General features: G+C 42.1%; 1 protein-coding gene across 9 annotated transcripts in view; it reads right to left on the bottom strand.

Annotated features, from left to right (window-relative positions):
• Positions 1-24,979, bottom strand: part of stk3 (serine/threonine kinase 3 (STE20 homolog, yeast)) — a 143,370-nt gene that overhangs the window by 104,980 nt on the left and 13,411 nt on the right. For 4 of the 9 annotated variants that reach the window (XR_007264236.1, XR_007264234.1, XR_007264235.1 and 1 more), the window contains exons 1-2: positions 18,918-19,306; positions 16,102-16,182 (exon numbers count right to left, since the gene is read on the bottom strand). Coding sequence is in view for 6 of the 9 variants with exons in the window: in XM_048608642.1 (XP_048464599.1) it covers positions 16,102-16,182; positions 18,918-19,069 (233 nt within the window). In the remaining 3 variants the exon portion in view is untranslated. Of the gene's footprint in view, positions 1-16,101; positions 16,183-18,917; positions 19,308-24,979 lie in introns of those variants that run through there. The other 5 variants (XM_048608645.1, XM_048608644.1, XM_048608643.1 and 2 more) reach the window with 2 other exon arrangements.

A 24,979-nucleotide genomic window follows, 5' to 3' on the forward strand; every position in this document is an offset into this window, starting at 1 on the left:
CATTTAGATTACTTTGGAAAAAGGAGTTAGCAATAGTCCCCAACCAAAAGTGTTGGCATAAAACCCTGAAGAGGTTACTTGAAACTAAGTATATTTAAGGTCAGGTACCTAAAAGCTCCAGGAAGAAGCTACCAGCATTTCTTGTGCTAGAGTTAAAGTCACACTTACCATAAGCCTTTCCAAGCGTCGGAATTTTGTTTTTCTGAAGTGGACGCTGTACAAGGGTACTTTGGAGTTTTGTACAAGGGATTTTTGGTTTATAATTTGTAAATGTGTCTGATTGGGATTAATGGGATTATACTTTCACTATGCCAAATCTTTGAATTTGTGTCATAAGTAAATAGTTTGGTTTATTCTATCTTATCTTCATTCCTTTTGGTTAGTAAACTTCTGTTTCATTGTTAAAACAAAACCTGCAATGGTGTGCATTTGCTTTTGTGAGAGACTGCCTTGTTAAAAGCAAACAGAGTTTGATCTAAGAAGCATTTCAACACACGGAGGTTCAGAACTCTCTTCCACAAAGGGCAGCCGATACTAAATCAGTTGTTACTTTTAAATCTGAAATTGATAAAGTTTTATCAAGCAAAGGTATTAAGGGGTATGGGCTAAAGCCAGGTAAATGAGTTAGGCCACAGATCAGCCATCATCTCACTGAACTGCAGAATAGGCTCGAGAGGCTAAATGGCTACTTCTGTTCCCATGTCAGATCCCAGACTGGAACATGTCCAATAATAACATTGATACAATAACAGTGTGTATACCCTCACAACATAGAACTACAATAGTTCAGGACAAAGCAGCCCACTTGATTGGCAACACATCCACAAATATCGACTCCCTCCACCACCAATGCTCAGTCACAGTAGTGTGTACTATCTATAAGATATACAGCAGAAATTCACCAAAGATCCTTGGACAGCACCACCAAATCCACAATCACTTCTATCTAGAAGAACATGGGCAGCAGATACATGGGAACGCCACCACCTGCAAGTTCCCCTCCAAGCCACTCACCACGCTCACTTGGAAATATATTGCTGTACCTTCACTGTTGCTGGGTCAAAATCCTGGAATTCCCTCCCGAAGGGCATTGTGGGTCTACCTACAGCATGTGGACCTGCAGGGGTTCAAGAAGACAGCTCACCACCACCTTCTCAAGGGTAACTAGGAACAGGCAATAAATGCTGGCCGGCCAGTGACACCTGTGTCACACAAATAAATTAAGAAAATAGTACAAATTCACTGCAGGGAAACAAAAGGCACATTAGAGAGTGACATCAGATGGTCTGAAGTTGGAATCAAAGCCCTATGTTGGGGCCCAGTAAAGGAACTTTTGGATAACAGGTACTTGACATATTTTAGTCCCTGGCTCAGAGAAGAGCTCTCAGCCAAGAGACTGAGTTGAATGTCGACGAAGACACTCCAGTGCAACGAAGAAGTAGTTTTTGCATTGCCAGGAGACATTTTTTGGATGTGACCTTGTCTGCACACTCTGGTGGACATAAAAGATTCTATTTTGAGTTAGAAGAGACGTCTCTGAATGCACTGTGCAATATTTATCCCATAATTAACACCAGCAAAACTGATCATTTGCTGTTTGAAAGAGGTCTATGTAGAACCATAGCACACAGGCAGCCATTCAGTCCACCTTGCCTGCACTGGCTCTTTGAAACAGCTATCGAATAGTTGCAGCCTCTGCTCTTGGCCTGCAGCCCTGCAATTGTGTTTTTCCTCTTTGCATAGTTATTAATTTCCCTTTTGAAAGTTACTGTTGAATACATTTCCACTGCCCTTTCAAGCTGTGCGCTACAGATCACAATAACTGCAAAACAGGTTTTTAAAAAAAAATTCAACGGCTCCTTATACAACGTTACTTCTGCACCCAGTTAAAGAAAGCGCAGTTTTCACTAGAAGTTGTAACATTATGGGTCTGCTGATAATTTTGCAATAGTAACAACAGGTTCAAAAGCTTGCTGCAAAATCCACTTGCTGACAACAGCGGGTGTCCAACGCTGGGACCGTATGCACAGCCTCTCTGCAAAACCCTTAATCCTTCCTCTGCAACAGGAAACCCGCAAGCCAAATCTAGCTACAGTACAGGGAAGCTGTCTGACTGTGCCTTCTCCAAGTGCAACAGTAATACACAGTGAAAACAGAAGCAAAAGCACACCAAAATCCAACCCCTGAAAAGCCATTGACAAGCAACGCAGCTCATTAGGGCGAGTCCAGGAATGGTCTAGGTATACTCTTCAGAACAAAGACCCTGCATTTTCAATTAAATAATAAGAGGGAACTTTTAAAAAGCAGCAAATTTGCCCAGATCAGGTTCTCTGCAATTCTGCTATAAAGCTACATGTTGAGGGAGAGGCCACAAAAAATGTTGTGGGCTTAAGTCAGTTTTATAACCATCAGTGTTAGTTATTCCACTCCCTCCCTTACTATTATGTGGGCAGACACTCAGCCTGTTGGTAGGTGTCAGCCATGGCTCAGTGAAAGAGCTCTAAGCCGGAGTCTGAAGGCTGTGGGTTTGAGTACCACTCCAAAGACTTTCAACACAAAATCTAGGCTGACACTTCAATGCACTACCAAGGGAGCACTGCATCATCGGGAGTTGCTTAAAGAGGAATTAAAACTAAGCCTCCCTCAAGTGCTATTCGAGGCAGAGTGGGAAAGTTCCCCTCCCTCCACTTCCAGGCCTCATCAACGCAGCAAAGAGTTTCAACACTGTTAGCACTCCTGCCGGCAGAGATAAAAGTTAAGATGTATCAGGCACAACTAGGTCATCAAGCTCACTAAACTTCAGTGACACTTGAAATTATTCATCTGGTTTCCTGTTCAGTTCCGCTAAGGTTGTACAGCCTTCGTAATGTATCATGAATAAAAACAACAAACTCCCAATCCTGTCCCTCAGTCTGACCCCAAAGACCATATCCTTTTCATTTCCTGTATTTTTGATTGTGGACTGAAATGGAATAAAAACGGTTTTAAAGCAAAGATTGCAAAAGGATTACTGCACTTTTTAAAAAGAAAGTCACATGACACTCGTAATTAGGGTCTACACAGCTACTGGTTCAAACAGTGGAAGCTGAGTGTACAGATAAACTGGAACCAAGGGGTGGATACAAATGGAGCTTTGGTTGTCAACAAAACACTACCTGGTCTGTGAACAAGAGTCTAGTTATTGACGAAAAGGCCTTATGATTGGTTCCCAAATCGTTAAACAGCTTACAGGTATGAATGAGATAATCAGAAGCAAATAGATCTCCAAAAAGGCAGAAGGTGCTTCTTTTCTCTGCAGTAAGCCTGAAATTGGCAGTTTATTTTCCCTTTCCTGATGGTGAAAGCTGTGACTTTTAAATGATAAACAAAAAACTTTAAGCAGCACCAGTCACCCTGTGCCTCTTTTAAACAAGTGAAAGGTACTACAGAAGGAAGATTGAGAAGCAGTATTCTGTTAAGTTCAAGGATCATCTCAGCAAATCCTGCCGACAGGGCCCACTGAACTATCCTTCCAGTCTTTCCTTCCACCTATAATACCCATTTTTTGTGTCTGTCTGTACATGTGCGCAGACGGGTATTTAAACGGGGTTAGAATTTAATTACTAATGTTATTTGTCAACGGCTCATAATGGTTTATCCGTAGCCAGGACATATTTATTTGCAATAAATAATAATACTTGTTAAGTACAGAAGCCTGGCCAACGCTTTCTGACAACCTGAGCCTGAAAATCAAGTAAATTGGAGAATCGCAAGAACTTTAATGAAATCTTTAACTTTTGTTACAATTCTGGAAATAACGGGGCTTTATTTCTCACTTGCCAACCCAATGAGGCACAATACATCAACAATCTGCATTTATAAAGCTTCTTTAAAACGATGAAGTGTCACAAGGCGCCTCATAGAAGATTATTTAAAAATAAAATGGCACCAATCCCCAAGTTAGCACCGGTGACCAAAAGACCAATCAAAGAGGTTAGCTTTAAGAAGTATCTTAAGGGAGGACAGCTAGACAGAGAGACAGGGTGAGGAGGAAATTCCAGAGTTCAGGACCCAGGCAGATGAAGGCATAGCTGCCAACTGTAGAAAGAAAGATGCTGGAAATGTTCAAGAAGCCAGAACGAGAGGGGCACAGAGACTGTAGCGTGTCGGGTTGAGGGAGGTACAGAGAAAGGGAAAGGATGAGACCATGGATAATTGGAGTACAAGGGTGAATTTTAAATTCAAGGCATTGTTTAAACTGAGAGATCCTGTAGGTCAGGAAACACAGTGGGTATTAGGTGATTGTCCGAATTAAGGTGCAGGTGCCTGAGTTTTGAATACACTCAAGATAGCAGAGCTTTGATAATGGGATTCTGTCCTGGAAAATATTGAAATAATCAAACTTGAGTGTAACAGCAGCACAGATGAGGGTTTCAGCATCAATAGACTGAAGGAAAATGCAGGAAACAGCTACATAGTTGAAGACTAGAACAAGGTGGTAAAATAAACAACTTTGAAGAAAGATTTGCGTGCATGTAGCACTTCTCATGACCACAAGATATTACTAAGCTCAATTAGCTTAGCCAATCAAGTGCTTTTGAATTACAGCTACAGTGAAAGGGCAGGAAATACAGCAGTCAATTTGTACAGTATGGTCCCACAGCCAGCAAGGTGATAATGATTAAAAACCGAAAGAACTGTAGATGCTGTAAATTAGAAACAAAAACAGAAATTGCTTGAAAAGTTCAGCAGGTCTGGCAGCATCTGTGAAGGGAAATCAGAGTAAACGTTCTGGGTCCGGTAACCCTTCCCCAGAACTCATGTGATAATAACTGATTTTTTAAAAAAATAAGTGATATTGATTGCATGACCAAATCCATGTTCACATAACACATCCAGAAAATACCTCGAAGCTCTTCACACAAAGATGACAAGAAATAATCTCTATCTCTAAGAAATAAGTAAGAGTTGGTGTCCCCAAGTAGGGAGGAGAAGGGACATTGGGAGATTATTGGAATGTAGGCAAACCCATTCTTTTCTTAAAAAGCCATTCTGTCTAAATAAACATTACTTTTGGAGTGAATTGGTTTGAATAAAAATAAACTGCAAAGCCATTTAAAACCAAGGCATTTATCGGAGGGTTGAAAAGAAAGTGGTTTTAAATTCAAAAGTTTTCGACATTCAGTTGTTTCAGCGGCGGGAGTCCGGGAGGAAGCGCGAGGGCAGCCTGGGAAGGTGAGCTTTTCGGTTATAAAAGTCTTACCTCGCGTGACTCCATTTTTGGAGTAAGTGAGGTAATATATTTGGGCGGTTGCTTTACCCGAAACACTACCTAGGTAGTGTCTCCCACCCATCCTCCTCCTCTAACCAAAAAAAAAGGTTCTGAGCGCTGATTTGGTAAGGCTACTGGTATTTTTTTTTCTTAATTTGTCTGTTTGGGAATTCAGAACAGTGGGAATGGATGTTAGGGCAGTTGTATGCTCCTCCTGTAGAATGTGGGAGGTAAGGGTCACCACTAGTGTCCCCACTGACTTCATCTGCGGGAAGTGCACCCAACTCCAGCTCCTCGGAAACCGTGTTAGGGAACTGGAGCTGGAGCTGGAGCTGGAGCTGGATGAACTTCGGATCATTCGGGAGGCTGAGGGGGTAATTGAGAGGAGTTACGGGGAGGTAGTCACACCTCAGGTACAGGAAAAAAGTAGATGGGTTACAGTCAGGGGACGGAAAGGGAACAGGCAGACAGTGCAGGGATCCCCTGTGGCCATTCCCCTCAAAAACAAGTATACCGTTTTGGATACTGCTGGGGGGGATGACTTACCAGGGGTAAGCCATGGGGTACAGGTCTCTGGCACAGAGTCTGTCCCTGTTGCTCAGAAGGGAAAGGGGGAAGAGGAGGAGAGCATTAGTCATTGGGGACTCCATAGTTAGGGGGACAGATAGGAGATTCTGTGGGAACGAGAGAGACTCGCGGTTGGTGTGTTGCCTCCCAGGTGCCAGGGTCCGTGATGTCTCGGATCGTGTTTTCGGGATCCTTAAGGGGGAGGGGGAGCAGTCCCAAGTCGTGGTCCACATAGGCACCAACGACATAGGTAGGAAAAGGGATGGGGACGTAAGGCAGAAATTCAAGGAGCTAGGGTGGAAGCTTAGAGCTAGAACAAACAGAGTTGTTATCTCTGGTTTGTTACCCGTGCCACGTGCTAGCGAGGCGAGGAATAGGGAGAGAGAGCAGTTGAACACGTGGCTACAGGGATGGTGCAGGAGGGAGGGATTCAGATACCTGGATAATTGGGGCTCATTCTGGGGTAGGTGGGACCTCTACAAACGGGATGGTCTACACCTGAACCAGAGGGGTACCAATATCCTGGGGGGGAAATTTGCTAATGCTCTTCGGGAGGGTTTAAACTAATTCAACAGGGGGGTGGGAACCTGAATTGTAGCTCCAGTGTACAGGAGGTTGAGAGTAGTGAGGTCATAAATAAGGTTTCAAGGTTGCAGGAGTGTACCGGCAGGCAGGAAGGTGGTTTGAAGTGTGTCTACTTCAATGCCAGGAGCATCCGGAATAAGGTGGGTGAACTTGCAGCATGGGTTGGTACCTGGGACTTCGATGTTGTGGCCATTTCGGAGACATGGATAGAGCAGGGACAGGAATGGTTGTTGCAGGTTCCGGGGTTTAGATGTTTCAGTAAGATCAGGGAAGGTGGTAGAAGAGGGGGAGGTGTGGCATTGTTAGTCAAGGACAGTATTACGGTGGCAGAAAGGACGTTTGATGACAACTTGTCTACTGAGGTAGTATGGGCTGAGGTTAGAACCAGGAAAGGAGAGGTCACCCTGTTGGGAGTTTTCTATAGGCCTCCGAAAAGTTCCAGAGATGTAGAGGAAAAGATTGCAAAGATGATTCTGGATAGGAGCGAAAGTAACAGGGTAGTTGTTATGGGGGACTTTAACTTTCCAAATATTGACTGGAAACGCTATAGTTCGAGTACTTCAGATGGGTCAGTTTTTGTCCAATGTGTGCAGGAGGGTTTCCTGACACAGTATGTAGATAGGCCAACAAGAGGCGAGGCCACATTGGATTTGGTACTGGGTAATGAACCAGGCCAGGTGTTAGATTTGGAGGCAGGAGAGCACTTTGGTGATAGTGACCACAATTCGGTTACGTTTACTTTAGCGATGGAAAGGGATCAGTATATAAAGCAGGGCAAGAGTTATAGCTGGGGGAAAGGCAACTATGAGGCGATGAGGCAAGATTTAGGATGCATAGGATGGAGAAGGAAACTGCAGGGGCTGGGCACAATTGAAACGTGGAGCTTGTTCAAGGAACAGCTACTGCGTGTTCTTGAGAAGTATGTACCTGTCAGGCAGGGAGGAAGTGGTCGAGCGAGGGAACCGTGGTTTACTAAAGAAGTTGAATTTCTTGTCAAGAGGAAGAAGGAGGCTTATGTAGAGATGAGGCATGAAGGCTCAGTTAGGGCGCTTGAGAGTTACAAGTTAGCCAGGAAGGACCTAAAGAGAGAGCTAAGAAGAGCCAGGAGGGGACATGAGAAGTCTTTAGCAGGTAGGATCAAGGAAAACCCTAAAGCTTTCTATAGGTATGTCAGGAATAAAAGAATGACTAGAGTAAGATTGGGGCCGGTCAAGGACAGTAGTGGGAAGTTGTGCGTGGAGTCCGAAGAGATAGGAGAGGTGCTAAATGAATATTTTTCGTCAGTATTCACGCAGGAAAAAGACAATGTAGTCGAGGAGAATACCGAGATACAGTCTATTAGACTAGACGGGATTGAGGTTCATAAGGAGGAGGTGTTAGCAATTCTGGAAGGTGTGAAAGTAGATAAGTCCCCTGGGCCGGATGGGATTTATCCTAGGATTCTCTGGGAAGCTAGAGAGGAGATTGCAGAGCCTTTGGCTTTGATCTTTATGTCGTCATTGTCTTCAGGAATAGTGCCAGAAGACTGGAGACTAGCAAATGTTGTCCCCTTGTTCAAGAAGGGGAGTAGACACAACCCTGGTAATTATAGACCAGTGAGCCTTACTTCAGTTGTGGGTAAAGTGTTGGAAAGGATTATAAGAGATAGGATTTATAATCATCTAGAAAGGAATAATTTGATTAGGGATAGTCAACACGGTTTTGTGAAGGGTAGGTCGTGCCTCACAAACCTTATTGAGTTCTTCGAGAAGGTGACCAAACAGGTAGATGAGGGTAAAGCGGTTGATGTGGTGTATTTGGATTTCAGTAAAGCGTTTGATAAGGTTCCCCATGGTAGGCTATTGCAGAAAATACGGAGGCATGGGATTGAGGGTGATTTAGCGGTTTGGATCAGAAATTGGCTAGCTGTAAGAAGACAGAGGGTGGTGGTTGATGGGAAATGTTCATCCTAGAGTTCAGTTACTAGTGGTGTACCTCAAGGATCTGTTTTGGGGCCACTGCTGTTTGTCATTTTTATAAATGACCTGGATGAGGGCGTAGAAGGATGGGTTAGTAAATTTGCGGATGACACCAAAGTCGGTGGAGTTGTGGATAGTGCAGAAGGATGTTATAGGTTACAGAGGGACATAGATAAGCTGCAGAGCTGGGCTGAGAGGTGGCAAATGGAGTTTAATGCGGAAAAGTGTGAGGTGATTCACTTTGGAAGGAGTAACAGGAATACAGAGTACTGGGCTAATGGTAAGATTCTTGGTAGTGTGGATGAGCAGAAAGATCTCGGTGTCCATGTGCATAGATCACTGAAAGTTGCCACCCAGGTTGATAGCGTTGTTAAGAAGGCGTACAGTATGTTAGGTTTTATTGGTAGAGGGATTGAGTTTCGGAGCCATGAGGTCATGTTGCAGCTGTACAAAACTCTGGTGCGGCCGCACTTGGAGTATTGCGTACAGTTCTGGTCACCGCATTATAGGAAGGATGTGGAAGCATTGGAAAGGGTGCAGAGGAGATTTACCAGGATGTTGCCTGGTATGGAGGGAAGGTCTTATGAGGAAAGGCTGAGGGTTTTGAGGCTGTTTTCGTTAGAGAGAAGAAGGTTAAGAGGTGACTTGATAGAGACATACAAGATCATCAGAGGATTAGATAAGGTGGACAGTGGGAGCCTTTTTCCTCGGATGGTGATGGCTAGCACGAGGGGACATAGCTTTAAATTGAGGGGTGATAGATATAGGACAGATGTCAGAGGTAGGTTCTTTACTCAGAGAGTAGTAAGGGCGTGGAATGCCCTGCCTGCAAAAATAGTAGACTCGCCCACTTTAAGGGCATTTAAATGGTCATTGGATAAACATATGGATGATAATGGAATAGTTTAGGTTAGATGGGCTTCAGATTGGTTTCACAGGTCGGCGCAACATCGAGGGCCGAAGGGCCTGTACTGCGCTGTAATGTTCTATGTTCTATGTTCTATTCCAAACATCACATGTCTTGAGAGGGTTTTCTGTAATTTAAAATGATCTTGAAACATTTACTGCAGTAGATCTCTTGGCACTTATTTTTCAGACAATGTTCACATTCAACATGGATCAAGACTTCAATAAAGTCAGCCACAGTGAAATTGCACATGTCGTGCTCTCACTACCAAATCAGAAGGTTATGGTTTCCAGACTTATTCCAGGGATGTGACCACAGAGCTTAGCCTGCCACCCACATGTACTACTGAGGGAGTGCTGCATTGAAGGAGGTGCAGTCTTCTGGAGGAGTAATTAAACATTGACCTTGCCAGCCTTCTCAGGCAGATGAAGAAGATCCCAAGATGCTATTCGGAGAGAAAGAAAATAGTTGTGCTGGTGCCCAGGCCTCTTTGTTTCTCAATAAAAACACTTTTTTAAAAAAATGATCTGGCTATTATCAATTTGCTACTTATTGGGGCTTGCAGTGCACAAATTGTTTGCCTCATTAGCTACATCACAACAGTGACAATGCATACTTAACTGGCTGTAAAGCACTTAGAACATCCTGAAGTGGTGAAAGTCTCTAATTGCTTTCCCAGCATAAGAGGAGATAAATGGGTGAGATAAGTGCTTAGAAAAATAATTCAGGCTGTCGGCGCTTTTAGCTTCAGCCTCTGTGCTCTGGGCTGGAAGACAGAGAGAGGCTCAATTGATGGAAAAAGACGCATAGTCAAGATCTAGCATTGAAACTAGAGTCATATAGTCATACAGCATGGAAAAAGGCCCTTTGGCCCAACTCGTCCATGCCAACCATGTTACCTGAACTGAACTAGTTCCATTTGCCTGTGATTGACCCATATCACTCTAAACCTTTCCTGTCTAGGTATCTGTCCAAATGTCTTTTAAATGTTGTGATTGTTATCATTTAACCTTTCCCCAAATTGGCCTACAAATTAATTTCATCAGTTGTGCTATAGTTAAGGAGGGTGTTAAATCCAATCTGGTGAAACCATGCCTCTCATTCATTATTCATTGGTAAAAATATGTTTAGGGATTTTGCACACAAGAGGAAATAGCTCCTTATTCCAGCAAAAGCCACTTATCAGGACTTAGATAATTCTTCTTCAAAGTGCTCCAACATCTCCCATGTCTGTATGAAATACATACGATTGTAAAACATACTCATTAATTGAAAAAAATCATAAGAGGTCTACCACACAGAAAAGTGCCGTTCAACCCATCAAGCCTATGCCCGTCAAAAACTAGCACCTAACTATTCTAATCCCATTTTCTAGCATTAGGCCCATAGCCTTGTATGCCTTGGCATTGCACATGCTCATCTAAATACTTCTTAAATGTTATGAGGGGCTCTGCCTCTGCCACGTTCACAGGCAATGAGTTCCAGATTCCCAAAACCATCTGGGTGAAAAAGAATCATTCCTCACATCTCTTCTAAACTGCCTGCCCTTTCCCTTAAATCTATGCTCCCTGACCATTCATCCCTCCACCAAGACGAAAAAAACAATACATACTAAAAATAAGCGTAAGGAATGCTCCAACTGGAAGATCTTGAAAACAGCTGATGCTTTGCCACTGCAAGCAAGATCACAACAGAAGGAATAACTTGCACTACTTGAATTGAATTAACCCTTTCTGGTCTGCAGCAATCCAAATATTATCTCCTACTTTTGCCTGCTACCATTTTACTCGGTTGACTCTTCTCTATCAGGTCTTGCCAGTTATCCATGCATTCCTCTCCAAACCTGTTGCTTTTAAATCTCTCCTTGGACAAATTGTGTGCATTTGCTGGCTAAGCAGGTGTCTAAATCTTTAATTTAACCTAATTCAGATTGGAATTTGTAAATAATATTAAACTGAAATCTGCACCTTCACATTCTGCAGTTGAGACATTTGGGTAGGTTTACTCTTAAGGGATGTATTTAAAGAGTAGCCTAATGGAATCAAGTGTGATAGGGAAAATATAAGGTGGTGGAGTTGAGGGGTGTTCAATTTGCTATGATCTCATTGAATGGTAGAGCAGACTCGATGGGCTCGATGGCCTACCTCTGATCCTACATCTTATGCTAAAAGTGGATCCTCAATAAGTGACTCAGACAGACCCTCTGTGTTGGGAATATACAGAAGTAGGCAACTCAGTGTGACTTACAATAGAGTAGAGCCAGAGTTGAACATTTTAAGCAATGGAGGAAGCAGAGGGGTGTTTGACTGCTTTTGCATAAAGAAAGCTGGTGATTGTTGAGTAGGACTGACAGTATTTCTATTTTGAAAGTCTCTTTTTTTCTCTATTTCTGAAAGATGCTAGTTAGGGTAACAAACTTGTTAGACCGTAACCTGCTATGTGATTTCTGACCAGGTGTGACATTGATATTGGTGCGTTAAAAAAAAGCAGAAAAAAAGTCACAGTAAAGTGCTAAGACTGGAGATTCTTCAGTATACGGAGCAGGGAAGTAATTAATAACAAATAAAATCCAATAGGGATGGCAGCTTGTGTGGTGTGTTGCAGCTGTAGTACGTGGGAGCTGCTGGACACCAAGATAATCCACAACGAGCACCTCAGTAACAAGTGTTTGTAGTTCAAGCAACTACAGATTGGACTTGAGGAGCTGGAGTCTAAGCTGCAGATATTGTGCCATACCAGGTAGTTGGAAAGTTATTTAGCACCATGGGGCAGTCATATCCCTCAGATTAGTTCATTCAGACTTGCTCTGTGATCAAGGACAGAAGGGTACGTTCATTGGCAAGACAGGTATGCGGACCAAAGAGAAGTTCTCAAGAACGTCTGTCCCTACAACTATCCAACAGTTCTTGAGAACTGTGGGGATGAGAGTGGGGTCTGCAGGCAGGATGACTGAACTAACCATTACACTGTTGTACAGGGAGCCATTTAAGTGGGGAGAGGTAATAAGAATGTAGAAGTCGATGGGGGCAGTATAATTAGAGAGACAGAAACTGTTCTCTGCATCTGTAAGCATTACTCCCAAAGATTTAGCTGCCTCTCTGGTAACATGGTTAAAGACATCCCTCAGGACTGGAGAGGAACTCGGAATGAAGGAGAGGGATCTAGTTTCAGTATCAATGTCATTAGCTCCAAAGGTGACAAAGACTGGAAAAGAGGTTCTGCCACAAGGTTTTGAACTGTTAAGAGTTACAAACAGAAAAGTTACAAGCAGAATTTCCAACGGTAATAATCCCAGGACTACTACCCAAACCAGTGAAAACTGACAAAGTATATTAAGTCAAGGAGCTAAATGCATGGCTTAATGATTAGTGTGGGACAAATGGGTTCCAGTTCAAGGTATCATCACCAGAACTGGGGTAGAAGGGAACTGTTCAGATTAGACAGGTTTCACTTGAACCATTGGCTGGTACCAGTGTCCTGCAGAAACAAATAGCTACAGAAGTAGGGACAGCATTAAACTAATTAGAGGAAGGGGGAATCCATAGGTCACAAAAGCATATTGCAGCATTGTAGGGCAAATATTTTGAAGATGACACTCGGAAAGGGACAGCGTGCACAAGCATTAAAAAACAGCAATTAAGAGTATCAAAGGAGGATAAAATAGTGAAAAGGCAACAGTTATAGCTTTTTAATGTGTATAGCCCTCAGAACAAAATAAATTAATTAATAGCACAAAGAGTTAGTGGGTAAGATCTTATAGCCATTACGGAGACATGGTTACAAGGAGATCAAAGCTGGCAACTAAACATTTGACAGTATGTGGCCTTTCAAAGGCCAAGCAGCAAGGGAGGGGTGATGAGATGGCTATTGCTAGTACAGGATGGAACAAGTACAGTAGCAAGAAATGATCTTTGATCGGAATCCAAATGGATAGAAACAAGAAATAACAAGGGAAAGACGACACTGGTGGGAATTGTAATATACAGGTGCTGTAAAAGCAGTTATACTGTAGAACAGAATAAATCATGAAATAACAAGAGTATGTAAAAATAAACAGTAGTACATTAATCATGGAGGACTTTAAGTGAATGAGATAAACATGGGAACTATCACAACAGGAAAAAGTACTAGGGAAACAAGGGGCTAAAGGCAAATAGGTCCCCTGGATCTGATGGTTTGCATCATAGGATATTAAAGGAAATTGCTGCAGAGATAGTGGATGCACTGATAGTAATCCTCCAAGATCCTGATAAGTCATGGAGATTGGAAAACTGCCAATGTAACACTCACTCAAAACGGGAGGAAGACAGAAAACAGGTAACAATAGGCCAATTAGCTTGATATCTGTCATTCGGAAAATGTTAGTCTATTCCAAAGGAAATAATGGTAGAGCATTTATAAATACATGATACAGTCAGTTCTGATATAACGCGATAGTTCTGTTCTTGTGCGATCTCACATTAGAAGAAAATCGCGCAATAGTTGCGCCATTTAAACTAATGGGGCCGGAATAGCCAATACAGGTAAGGAAAGGTCGTGTTCTACAAATAGCAGTCTAAATTTTTCAATCGCATTAAAGCCAATTTGCGTTGAAGTAACCCGTGTTATATCAGAACCGACTGTATAATCAAGCAGAGTCAACAGGACTTCATGAAGGGAAAATCATGCCTCAGAAATTTATTAGCATTCTTTGAAGAGGTAATAAGCAACTTAGATAAAGGAGAACCGGAAGAGGTAAGACATTTGGATTTCAGGAGACATTCAATAAGGTATCGCACAGAAGCTAAGAGCCATATTGCAGGGGAGGAGGGCATATTAGCATGGATACAGGAGTGGCTAACTAATAGAAGACACAGAGTGGGGGTAAAGGGGGCATTTTCCAAATACAACCTTTAATTTATGGAGTATAACATGTATCAGAGCTGGGGCTACAATTACTTACAATATCCACTAATGACATGGAGAAAATGAATGCACTATCGTCAAGTTTGTGAATGACAAAAAAATAGATTAGAAGGCAAGTAACAAGGATGACACAATGAGTCTATAGAGGGATATAGGCAGATTGAGTAGGCAAAAACTTGGCATTTGAAATATAATGTGGGTACAAGTAAGATTATGCATTTTGTCAGGAGAATAGAGAAGTTAAATATTACTTCAATAGAGAAAGACTGCAGAAAGCTGCAGCATGAAGACTTGGGAGTCCTCATGTATGGATCACAAAAAGCAAGCGTCCTTTTTTAGCAGATAATGGAGAAGGCAAATTGACTGCCACCAGTCTACGAACAGCTACAAGCACCATCCCACACGTGGGTGCAATTTTAAAGACCTGACAAACGAACATTTCCAGCACTTACGAACAGCTGCTTCTACATAGTCTTGCATTGTGTTCCGACCTATATATAAATTGACTTATGACCAGCTCCAGAGTGTGCCTGTACTGTGAAAGGTTTTTGGCCCTTTATCTAATGGCCAGTCCAGAGAAGGTTCAGATTGAATCTGGCCACAAATGAATTTTCCTACAAGGAAGAGTTGAATACTTTGGGACTGAACCCATTGGAATACAGAAGAATGACAGGAGACCGTATTGAAACATACAAGATTCTCAGGTAATAGTCTGGGGACCTCGGTGCAAATCCCACCATGGCAAATTGTGGAATTTGAATTCAATAAAAAAAAATCTGGAATTAACAGTCTACTGATGACCATGGAACCATGGCCAGTTGCTGGAAAATTTCATCTGGCTCTTTAGGGAATGAAATTGCTGTCCCCACCTGGCCTGGCCTACAATGTGACTCCAAACCCACAGCAATGTAGTTGACTCTTAATTGCCCTCTGGGCAATTAGGGATGGGCAACAGATGCTGGTTTGGCCAGTCATGCCCACATCTTGTGAACGAATTTAAAAAATTCTTAGGGTAGATGCTGTGAGGTAGATTTTCGCACAAAGGGAAACAATGATCGGAGGGCATAATCTCACAGTAAGGGGTAGCCTATTTAAGACAGAGATGAGGATGAATTTCTTCTCTCGGCGGGTACCGATTCAAAGGAATTCTTTACCACAGAGGATTGTCAGTTCTGGGTTATGTACAGTTAAGGCTCAGACAATTTTTATTCATTAAGACAATCACAAGTTGTAGAGATAAGGTAGGAAAATGGATTTAAAGATTATCAGATCTGTCATGATCTCAAAGAATGGCTAAACAGACTCAACCGTCTTAATGGTCTCCTTCTGCCTCAACATCATATAGCCAGTACATTTTTCCATCTTGTCTTAGGTCTTCACCTGCCCCTCCTTCCTGGCAAGCTCATTACCATCACTTTTCTCTCTCTTCTTTTTCCACAGATGACAATACCATTTCAACATCTTCGCAATTTCTTTCTTTAATGCTCCCACAATCTTCACTGACCCCCTGATGTGCTGCTTCCTGAACTCATTCCTTCCCATTACTCCATACAGCGATCTCAGCATCTGCATCACATTCGTTGCTGTCATCGTGATGTTGTGCAAGTTTTTGTACTGTGTAAGATGACTGGTCTCACAACTGTCTTGTACATTCTTTCAGTTACAGTGAAACTTTACCTCAACACACCACTGTGCTCTTCCATTTACTATAACAAGATCCAATCCATTGCTTAAATTGCATCTTCTGTTACACCAAACCCAACTTATTTGAAACTACTTACTTTTTCCAAATCTCCCATATCTCTACCTTCACTTCGATCTTATTCCTTTTAACTGCTAATCTGCCTAGAAAGCTCCGAATGAACGCTTGCAGTTGAGCATCAAATTTATGATATGGTCCAATTTCTCAACAAACTTTCAGCACTTACCCTTCACCAAGTTTCTCCAACACATCAAAGACCTCTTCTGGCTGTTTAGTCAAACTGTCTTCGCTTAATTTTTTCAGAGACCTGTTTGGAGAGAGTGAAAGAAAATACATATTTTAAAAATCACAGTTTGGAAGGAACACAAGTTTAATGTCAGCTATCTAATCCTTCTTTAGTCATAATTCTGGTAACTCCATTTTAAATTGGCATTGATGTGACAATTACCTCATCGTCTGCTTAACTCCAATCAACTTTGTTGCCCTTTCATGCCCTTATACCCTTTCATCCCCATTAGGTCCATACTTTACAAGGACTGAAAATCCCTGGACATTCATTCAACAAGTTTTATTTGATTTTAAAGTTCAGATCTATTCAAATTCAGGGATGACAATCACCTGAAGCTGACAACAATTTAGCTGCTTAATCTCACCAGTCACATTTCAATATTTGGTTCAATAATCTAGTTTACAAATTGGATTTTTGCTATTGAAGATTGCTTTAAGAAATGGTGAGACTTTTTTTAAAAATAGTCATCATTGTGTTCATGATTAAAGGACTGTCTTTTAATGTTTTTGTCCTGTAGCTCCATTTATTTGATGGAAAATTCCATCCATATTCAAATCTCCTGAAATGTGAAAGAATTCCAAACCCAAATCTGATATCAGCTGAGCACTAGTTAATGAATAAATGCTTGCACCAACAGACGTCTTCATGCTGAAAGACCTCACAGCAATTTATGCAACTGAATCTTCATTGATTGAGTGCACTGTCTGAGAAAGAAAGACAACAACGTTGTTTGTAAATACTGATGAAAAGAAAGACATGCTGCAAAAGCTTTGCGCTTTGTTCTCACCGAGGTAAACAAAAGACAAGAATGCTAAATTTCAAACGATCGCAACTAATTATACCACAGAAAAAAATGGTGCTGATAAGTTGACAAGTCAACTCTCACTGGCTGAGGTGTTGTCATGAAGAAAGCACTAGGAAACTGCAGGTTCCTCAAGCTTCGAAGTAATTCAAATAAAATGCTAGGCTTGAACAGGTTCCTCATTTGCAGAGAATGAGTCAGTGTGTATATGTCACTTCCAGTAAAGTATGAGCCACATTGCTAGCTCAACTGATTACCTTAACATTAGCGCACACAGTATTAGAAGAAACATAGAAGATAGGAGTAGGAGTAAGCTATTCAACACATCAGTCTGGCTCTGCCATTCATTATGATCATGGTTGATCATTGAGCTCAATACCCTAACCCTGCCCTCCCCCATATCCCCTAATCCCTTGATCCCTTCAGCCACACAAGCTATATCTATCACCTTCTTGAAAAACACAATGTTTTGGCATCCACTCTCTGGGTGAAGAACTTTCTCACCTCAGTCCTAAAAGTTTTACCACTTCTTAAACTATGACACCTGACTCTGGACTCCTCCACCATCAGGAACATCCTTCCTGCATCTAACCTGTCTAGGCCTGTTAGAATTTTTTGGGTTTTAGATCTCCCCTCATTCTGCTAAACTTCAGTGAATACAATCCTGGCTGACTCAATCTCTCCTCATCAGTCCTGCCATCCTAGGAATCGATTTGATAAACCTTCATTATAGCAATTACATCCTTCCTCAAATAAGGAGACCAAAACTGCACACCATATTCCAGGTGTGGCCTCTACAATGCCCTGCATAAATGCAGCAAGACATCTTTGCTCCTGTACTTGTATCATCTCACTATGAAGGTCTTTATGCCCTGCTTTGTTTCACTTCACTTACTTTTAGCAACTGGTGCACAAGTACATCCAGGCTTGAGTGAGCATTCCCCTCTTTCAATTTACAGCCAAATAATAATCTGCCTTCTAACTTTTGCTACCAAAGTAGATAACCTCACATTTATCCATATTCTACTGCATCGGCATGCATTGGACCACTCATTCAGTCTGTCCAAATCATACAGCAATATTTCTGCATCCTTCTCACAGCTCACCCTTCCACCCAGTTGCATCATCTACAAATTTTGAGGTATGACATTTAGTTTCTTCATCTAAATCACTAACATATTATCGGGCATCACTAACTGAGCAATCAGAATGACACAACAGTAGACCTTTTGTCTTATAGTGTGATTCACAATTTGACAGTAATGTAAAATAGCTTGCAGCACTGAAGTGCAATAACAACTGTAATGCAACAAAACACAGCAGCTAATTTATAAACAGTGAGATCCCAGAAACAGCAAGGGGACAAAAGACCAAATATTCTGTTCCTTTTGCATCACCAATACTTTGCATGAACTTTGAAATGGCTGGAGGTCTTTGCTTTATAAAATAGTTTGCTGAAAAGCGATTGGATAGAAGCCTCCAAGGGTTCAATTGGTTGGGTGGGGGACTAAATAAAGAGCTTTAATTTGTGAAGGAGACCAAAACTAGAAGCCATAAATAGAAGAGAGTCACTGGTAAATCCAAAGGGGAATTCAGGAGGAAAAGGTTCGTGTCTAGATAGTGGTCAGAATGTGGAACTCGCAACAACATGGAGTAGCTAATGTGAACAGCACTTAAGGGAAAGCTCATTAAAACATGAGAGATAAAGGAAAAAGAGGGTATGCTGACAGGGTTAGAGGAAGTTCATGTGAAACAGAGGCACGAGCACAGACCAGCCGGGCAGAAGGGAATATTTCTGTGCTGTGGTTTCTTCACGATTCTTTGGTTACAACCTGCATCCTTGCATCCTTTCTTTTCTTTAAGGCCCCTCATCTTGGTTTCCCAAAATGCTACAGACATATTTCAATGCTGCTTCTGACTGCCTTCTATTCTGATCGTGCAATTCACTTACAATGAACAGATTCTACGCCATCTGTTGTCTCTTGGGATACTGAACCTGTGAATATAGATATCACCTGATATTTGTCTGCAACCAAAAATGGCGTTTCTACAGCTTAGAACGTAAGTAGCAGACCAGTTCACAGAAAACTCGTGTAGATTCATTCAATCTTCACTAATGTGCTCTGCTCCTCACATACGTCTACAGCTGTATATCCTGGCACACAGACATCCACCTGCTCCTGTTGCCTTCACCCTGTCCCAAAATGTTGCCGCACAAATTGCACACGAACCCAGGTCACTACTGAACTATTATGTGTGAAATTGCTGTCAAAAAGTTGCACATAAAGAGGAGAGAGTAAGTTTCTCTTTAATGCTGCTTATCTTATCAACCGCCCAGAGGCATCAACAGCTGGCAAGCCCGATGGCCACAGGCTCCTCTGGGGACTGACGGAAGACATTAAGGAAATGTAGCCAGTTGCTTATCAGCCAGCCCCACACTAGAATGACCCTGCCTCTGACAGTTACGAACCCGGGAACCTGACTTGTAACTGAGCTTCAAGTGACAAATACAGAATACTATCAGCCGTGTGCACTCCCATCAAGCAGGCAGACATCACAGAGCTCTTCCTGTCCTATGCCAGCCCTGCTTGGAGATTGTGGTTTAGCCTCTGCACTATGACACAAATCATACTATACTCCCTGTAAACCTCCCAGTCCCTGTAGAACACCAAACAAGACTTAATTACAGGTTAAGTAAAACGAAATGTTTTAATCTGGCTGCACACATTGATGCAAAATTATACAATGTTAAGGCAGAGTGCAAATGGAATTCATTTAATTACTCCTGTTTATTTTTGAATTCAACCTCCACCCACTCCACCTAAAATACCCACAAACTGGTATCATTTCAAAGCATCTCGCTGATTTGCTACTTCAGCCCAATTTTTGTCCTGTTAGCAAGCACAGTCCTTTGTCATGCACTGGCCTTTAGGACTGGCAAAACCTTAATAGTCTCAATGAAGAACAATGCAAGAATTGATAACCTAAACTGGCAATAATTTAACTACTCTTTATGCTCAGCCTTTTTACCTAGCTATCCCAGATTGCCAGCCTTGGCAACACAGCAGCATTGTCTAACCTGGGTCAAAAGATTGTGGGTGTAAGTCCTACTCCAAAGTCTTGAATACATAATAAAAACCAACTGAACTGTGGATGCCGTGTTCTGACGAAGGGTCACCGCACCCGAAGCGCTAACTCCGATTTTACTTCACAGATGCCGCCAGTCCTTCCTGAGCATTTCCAGCAACTTCTGTTTTTGTTCTTGAATATGTAAGTTTAGGCTGATACTTCAGTCCAACACTGAAGGAGTGCTGCACAGCCAGAGATGCCATCTTTTGGATCAAATATTAATTTGAGCCCAGCCTGCTCTCTCAGGTGAACATTAAAGATCCGCTGGTTCCAAGTATTGCACTCCAGAACACCAGGTAGTGAAGGATAGAACTAGAGCCAATCTTTAACATTTTACAGGCATTTATTTCTACTGATACAGGTTATAAACATGCACCTCTTAATCCAATAGTCATAGTTGTTCGTTTCTATATGTAGGGGCACAAGTGAATCCCCATTCTATGTCCAATAATCTGCATACAATTTAATATAATGAAAATACAATTAACACTATGTGAAGAGCAGAGAGCTCACCCACTGTCCTATCTAATGTTTATTTTTCACAACAAACTCAGTAGAAAAGAGGGTCTGCTTATAATCTCACTGGTGTCTTTGGGAATTTGTTGTATATAAACTGATTGCCAAGTTTCTTACATTACAACAATAATCACATTTTCAAAGTGCTTAATGGCTACAAAGTGCTTTGGGCAGACCTAAGGTTTTGATTGGTGCCATATAAATGCAAGTCACTCTTATTATTTGACACGTGGCTCATACCCACAGCAAACCTGACTCTAATTATTGAAGTCAGATATTCAGTACTGAAGCAGTTACTAGGCAAGAGATAGATAAATATTCAAACTGACTGCATTTCCTAACTGTATTGTAAATCCGTTTATATTCTTGAACTCTGCTCACAAAGAATGGCACCAAGCTGAAAAGAGGAATAGCACTGACCAATATCTAATCTTGGCTTCACTCAAATCTGAAGTGTCAAAAGAAGCAGCCATGGCACCCAATAGCTACAGCACTTGAGAATTTCTTTTCTGATTCTTTGCCTAGAAGCCCTTTGAAAATAAAGAGGCAAACAGCACGCTGCCCAAAATTACATATCAATACACTAAGAGGGGAGAAGGCTACTGAACGCCTGGAGTCTGCTCCACCATTCAGCAAGATCCTGACCAAACTGATTAGTCCACATTCCCACCAACTCATGACATCCTTTCGCCTCCTTGCTACTCAGCTCTACGAGAGACCAGTTATGGCTTTGCTTTAACTTTCTCATTGCCATATTGAAATTTCTGTTACCCACATACCTCTGTAATCTCCTCCAGTTCTGGTTTCTTCAACTATCCCCACTTAGTGTGGGTAAACATTAGCCATGCAACTCGTGAGAATCCTTTCCCAATGCGAGAGACTTGTAAGACCAGACGACATAAGTTTAAGATCAAGAATAAGAGTGGCCTAGAGATCTGACAAAAAAAGTTTCACCCAGAGAGTGGTAGAAATATGGAACCTGCTGCCTGAGATAGTGGTTGAGGCAGATACTCTCGCAACATTTCAAAATCATCTGAATGAGCACCTAAAATGCTAGGGCATTGTAGGCTATTGACCAAGTTGAATGGGATCAGTCTAGTTTAGTTTTGTTGGTCGACACAGACACAATGGGCCAAGGGCCTGTTTCTATGCTATATGACGACACAAAACGTGCTTTGAAATGCCAGTTAATGTTGATAATTTGAGAATCCAAAGCGTAGTTTTTTTTAGAAAAGGAACTCTCATACGCATCATTGCAACAGAGGGAAAGGACACAGAATTTACCACTAATCAGCCACTGGTTCTGTCGATAAGCTCGCAGTAATGATGCAACTGAGCTAACGACAGGAATTAAATGGCCCTCGTGATTATATCTGGTAGTAGCAAGTGGTTCTGCTGAGAACTAACAGTGGAACTTCCACAACTACAGTGGATATTTTCTTTAAAACCACAATACAGCAAGATTCATTCAATCATCCTAGAGTTAGATCACAAATCACAACTTACAACCATAAAAAAGTGATGTAAGGTGTCATCAACTAGACTATTAAGTAGCACCCTCCTGACTTATGTCCCATCTAATCTCTCCTGCTGCTACTGTACAGACCACCATGGTCTGTGCTCAGAAGTGTGTTCAATGCATCAATCAGCACGCACAGACCATTGCTCCTGACCTCATTGTAGCCTCCGTTCAAACATGGACAAAAGAGCTTAATTCCAGAGGGTGGGCAAGGGTGACTGCCTTTAACATTAAAGCCACATCTGACTGCGCGTTAAGAAACTCCATCAAAACTGGAGCCAATGGGAATCAGGGGAAACTCTTTGCTGATTACAGTCATACCTGGCACAAAAGACGACGGCTGTGGTTGTTCGAGGTCAATCATCTCAGTTGGAGGACATCTCTGCAGGAATTCCCCAAATATTTTCAGCAGCTTCATCAATGACTATCCCTCCATCATAAGGCCAGATGTGGGGATGGTCGCTGATGATTGCACAACTTCCAGCAATATTTGCGACTCTTAGAGCTAGACAACATTCACACTTGGGATGACAAATGGCACATAACAAATGCACCACACAAATACCAGGCAATGACCATCTCCAATCAGAGAGAATTTAACCATCGCTCCTTGACATTCAATGACCTTACCATCAGTGAATCCCGCACTCACAACATGTGCAGGGTTACCACTGACCAGCAAATGAACAGGACAGGTGATATAAATGCAGCGGCTATAAGACCAGGTCAGAGGCTGGGAATCCTGCAGCACGTAACTCCTAAAGCCTGTACACAAGGCACAAGTCAGGAATGTGATGGAATTCCTGGTACTTGCCTGGATGAGTGCAGCTCCAACAACACTCAAAAGGGTTGACACAATCCAGGACAAAGCAACCTGTTTGATTGGCACAATTTACACAAACATTCACTCCCTCCATCATCAACGCTCAGTAGTGGCAGTATATATTACCTGGAAAACGTGCTGCAGGAATTCACCAAGGCCCCTTCAACAAAACCTTCTATATTTGTTGTCACTACCATCCAAAAGGTCAAGGACAGCAGATCCATGAGGACACCACCATCCACAAATTCCCCTCCAACCTACCCACTATCCTAATTTGGAAGTACATTACCATTTTTCAGTGTTACTGGGTCAAAATTGTGGAATTCCCTCCCTAACTGCTGTGTCAGTCTACCTCCACCAAATTAAGCACAGCAGTTCAAGGCAGCAACTCACCACCACTTTCTCAAGCGCATCTAGGGATGGGCAATAAATGCTGGCCCAGCCAACGATGCCCACATTCCACGAATGAACAAAAAAAGGACATGACCACTGATGCGAGAATCGTGTCACAATACCACATTCAACCAGCGATGATTCCTGCACTGAATCAGAACTGTTGCAAACATCCAATTGCCACCCAAGATTCAGCAATGAAATGTTGGCCCATAGTCCCCCATCAGAAAGGCTCACCATCAGCACCACTGTCACCTCTGCTGAGCCACTCCTTAAAAACATATCCTGTCACCAGTTTTTTGGACACCTGCTTGAAAATGACTTGGTGTCAAATTTTGTTGGATTGCCCTGCTGTGAAATGCCCCATTTACAATGTTGAAGTTGCCATATAAATGCAAGTTGCTGTAGAAATCTCCACTTAGGCAATGCAGTGGAGAGGAAGTACCTCTGTGCCCCTCAATACACAACTTGAGGGTCAGTGTCAGTAAAAGATGAGTCATAAGTTTCATAAAAGCACAGAAGAGGCCCTTTGACTGATCAAATCTGTGCTAAACCACCTACACTAATCCTATTCTCCAGCATGTAGTCTATAACCCCGAATGTTATGACATTTCAATGCTCATCCATCTACTTCTTAAAAGGTTGTGAGGTTTCCACTCTCCACCATCCGCCCAGGCAGTGCATTCTAGATTCCCACCACCCTATGGAGAATTCAAAGTTTTGAGTAAGTATGAATCATTGGGCACTATTAATAGTCAGAGTAGTTTAGAGGTTGCTCTATTAATCTCTCTCACAAATTATGGCACTCAAACCCCTCAATTAAATGGTGACAATCACTGCTGTGCAGGAGGCGAGCAAGTCCAGGCCCCAGCATCAACTAATCTGTTGTGTCTATAGTTATCCACACCAGTTGTCCGCAATACAGACAGAAATACCAATTAATGAACTTGCACAGCTCCCAGATGTTGACATCCAATTAAATTGCATCTTGCTGTGATGAAATAGAACTCATACAAAATTCTGCTCCCCAATACCTAACTCACCCAAGTCTTGGTCGCCCATTACTACAGTATTTGCTGACCTACATTAGCTTCAATTAAGTAACACCTCAGTTTGAAGGGATCTCATACTGATTTCTAAATTCCTCCACATTCTTTCCCTTCCTATTTTCATTATGTCCTCCAGCCTTAAAGCTCTCCAACATTTGTATGCTCCTCCAATTCAGCTCCTTTGCACATTCCCAATTTTCATCATTCCACCACTTGTATTCGTATCTTGAGATGCTAGGCTCTAAGCACCTAAATTCCCTCCCAAAACATCTCTGCCTCCTTCCCTTCAAAGCATTCCCTGAATCCGCTTACTTTGACCAAGCATTTAGCCATCTGCACTAATGTCAGATGTAGCTCACTATGACAGCTCTCTTAAAAGTGCTAATAGAAATGCAAGCTGCTGTTGGAATGATAGAACTGACTTTGGACCCTTAGGAAAAGAGAGGGAACAAAAATATAGTAAGAACCTAGTTAAATCAGATTGGTTCCATGACACTGACAGTGGACTCTAGCTTTTAGTCATTTACATCATTACCAAAACATTTTGTTTTGTACAGGAACAATGTACAGAACCATACAGCACC

Source organism: Rhincodon typus, chromosome 19, assembly GCF_021869965.1.
Source record: "Rhincodon typus isolate 14 chromosome 19, sRhiTyp1.1, whole genome shotgun sequence".
NCBI classification, from domain to species: domain Eukaryota; kingdom Metazoa; phylum Chordata; class Chondrichthyes; order Orectolobiformes; family Rhincodontidae; genus Rhincodon; species Rhincodon typus.